At 33.3% G+C, this 2,666-nt stretch overlaps 1 protein-coding gene across 1 annotated transcript in view; it reads left to right on the forward strand.

The window, feature by feature from the left end:
• TPR (translocated promoter region, nuclear basket protein) overlaps positions 1 to 2,666 on the forward strand; it is a 63,529-nt gene that overhangs the window by 13,823 nt on the left and 47,040 nt on the right. Inside the window, exons 5-6 of the mRNA XM_012802573.2 lie at positions 1,797 to 1,900; positions 2,243 to 2,407. Of these exons, the coding sequence (XP_012658027.1) occupies positions 1,797 to 1,900; positions 2,243 to 2,407 (269 nt within the window). The remainder of the gene's footprint in view (positions 1 to 1,796; positions 1,901 to 2,242; positions 2,408 to 2,666) is intronic.

Genomic DNA, 2,666 nt, shown 5'->3' on the forward strand with positions numbered 1-2,666 from the left:
CTTGATGATTCTCATTACTTCTTCTATTAACAATAATATCTTGAATCCAGACTTTCATTATGGTCTCTTCAATAGTGTTACATCCCTTTCCCTACAGTACCTTGTGTAATGAGCCTTAAAGGTTCTTAAGAGACCCCATGGTAAGGATGAAAGACCACTTTGATACCTTCCAAGTTGAATTCTTGGTGACCAGGGACATTCTCTAACATGAAAAGAATGTTGAAAGGCAATCCCTACTGGCAAGGTACTTTCTGACTTCCGAGACAAATCTAGAACCAATCAAGAAAAAGTGTTCTTGTCTTCAAGGCCTTCTTGCTATACTACTAGAAGACAGGCAGCTGATGTTTATCTTTTCCCTTCAAAGTTTGGGGTTACTGGCTGTATAGATTAAAGTAGTCCTAATGATAGACCCACCTGCATTTGCATGAAGCAGTAAAATTAGCTTCTTCCTTCCTCTCTTGAATCATGATGCATGTTTTTCTTCCTTATTAGTAAATGTTCTTTGTGGCGCCCACCCCCCCTCCCTCCCACAGAATAGGGCAATTTCATCTCCATCAAAACCTATCTAGGCAGATACCCTTTGCTCAATGATTTTTTAATGATGTCTGGGAATTCATCCACTGCTGCTTAGTTGGCAGAAGCTGCTTCTCCAGTTATCTTGACATTTTTTAAGTCAAACCTCTTTGTAAAATTATCACACCCCTTGCTGGTATTAAATTCTCTAGCTTCAGATCCTTCACCTTTCTTTTGCTTTAAGTCGTCATATAGTGATTTTGCTTTCTCTCAGATTGTATTAGAGTCTATAGGTATCCCTTTCTTATGTGGATGCAATTCTGCACACACATTAATAGCTGCATTTTCAATATGAGAAAAGGTATTTTGTAAAAAGTGAAAGTTTTTCCATGACATAGTTGCAGTAATGGCTTCACAAATTTCCTTTTCTTTTTCACAATGGTCCTTACATTGATTCATGTATCCTGAAATTGCAGTCAATCACTGCTGCAGACCTCAGTGTAAAGTGCATGTCAAGCATTTTAGCTTTCTTATGATAGTGTGACTTTTCTCTGCTTCTTGGGAGCACTTCCTGCATCATCAGTGGCACTTAATGTGAGTCCCATGGTGTTATTCAGGGTTTACAGTATTGCACTGAAAACAATGAAAAATAAAACATGAAAATCACAAGAGATCACTTTTTCTGCCATATGCAATTTATTGGAGATGATTAGCTTCGAAGGGCATTTAAATCAGATATTTGCAACACTTGAGTTCACTGTGATAGCAACAGGAGATCCATACAAAATTATTGCCCAGTACAGTACATAATGTAGTTAATTTTATGCAGTTAGGATTTTAATATTGCATCTTTACATTTGTTTACATTTCTCTCTCCTGAGAATGGTGCCATGTACTATCTGTGAGTGTGGGCATAAGTTTTGACAAACTATATTTTTATAATAGATTTGTATGTATTTTATGGTTGTAAGTGATAAAAATAAACTAATGCCTACATCTGTTTTATGCATTCATCACTTAGCTAACTTTTTCTAAGTTTTTTCTGTATTTCCAGGCTACATGATCTCTGAGTATTTTCAAATTGTCACAAATCTTCAAAAATTTTTCCAATATGTCTTTTGAAGAAATAAGAGTATATGTGGATCAACACAATTCAAACACATGTTGTTCAAGGCTCAACTGTATTTATGTTGTACTAAAGGCTTATATTTTTGGAGATACATTTTCTATGTTTGGTTTCTCTGAGTATTAGTAATTATTTTCTAATCTATTTTTATGTCTAGAGGATGTTAAACGTCTAAATGAGAAACTTAAAGAAAGCAATACAACAAAGGGTGAACTTCAATTAAAATTGGATGAACTTCAAGCATCTGATGTTTCTGTTAAGGCAAGTAAGAATAAGTATTGGTAATTCCTAATTCATAGAGTAGAATTTTTGCTTACAGCTCACCTAAATTAAAATTTAAATATAGGTTAAGTTGTTCATAAATAATAAAAAGCTGTGCTTTGTTTTTAATGTCAGGAAATTAGACATTGGGACTATTATAACTGAATTATTTTGCTTATTTGAAACTTAAGTTTTATTGTAGTTCTTCATATATTTTTTATCAGATAGGAAACCATGCAAATATGTCTGTTTTGAATTAAAATTCTGCTTATATCCTTTAGCTACGGTAAAAATATTTTTAATTACCATCTCTGTCAATGTTGTTTTCTTGGATTTCTTTAGTATCGAGAAAAACGCTTAGAACAAGAAAAGGAATTGCTACATAATCAGAATACGTGGCTAAATACAGAGTTGAAAACCAAAACTGATGAACTTCTAGCTCTCGGAAGAGAAAAAGGAAATGAGATTCTAGAGCTTAAATGTAATCTTGAAAACAAAAAGGAGGAGGTAAATTATTAATAGTAAAATTATATCTTTCTTTATGCTAGCTATAGCTTATGTGTCAGTTTATTAAATGTGTGTGGAGTGGTGTACCTAATTCTATAATGAAAAGAGGGGTCAAAGGTGAAGGCTATAATTGATTAACATTTGGTCTAGGAAATCAACAAATTTCATTTAAATAAACAATTTATATTCTTTGTTGAATCTTAGTACTATCTACTATTGTGTAATAAGGTACGTCTTTAAGAAGGTGTGATAGGATGGC

This window comes from Otolemur garnettii, unplaced genomic scaffold (genome assembly GCF_000181295.1).
Source record: "Otolemur garnettii isolate 467f Iridium unplaced genomic scaffold, OtoGar3 scaffold00016, whole genome shotgun sequence".
Lineage (NCBI taxonomy): Eukaryota > Metazoa > Chordata > Mammalia > Primates > Galagidae > Otolemur > Otolemur garnettii.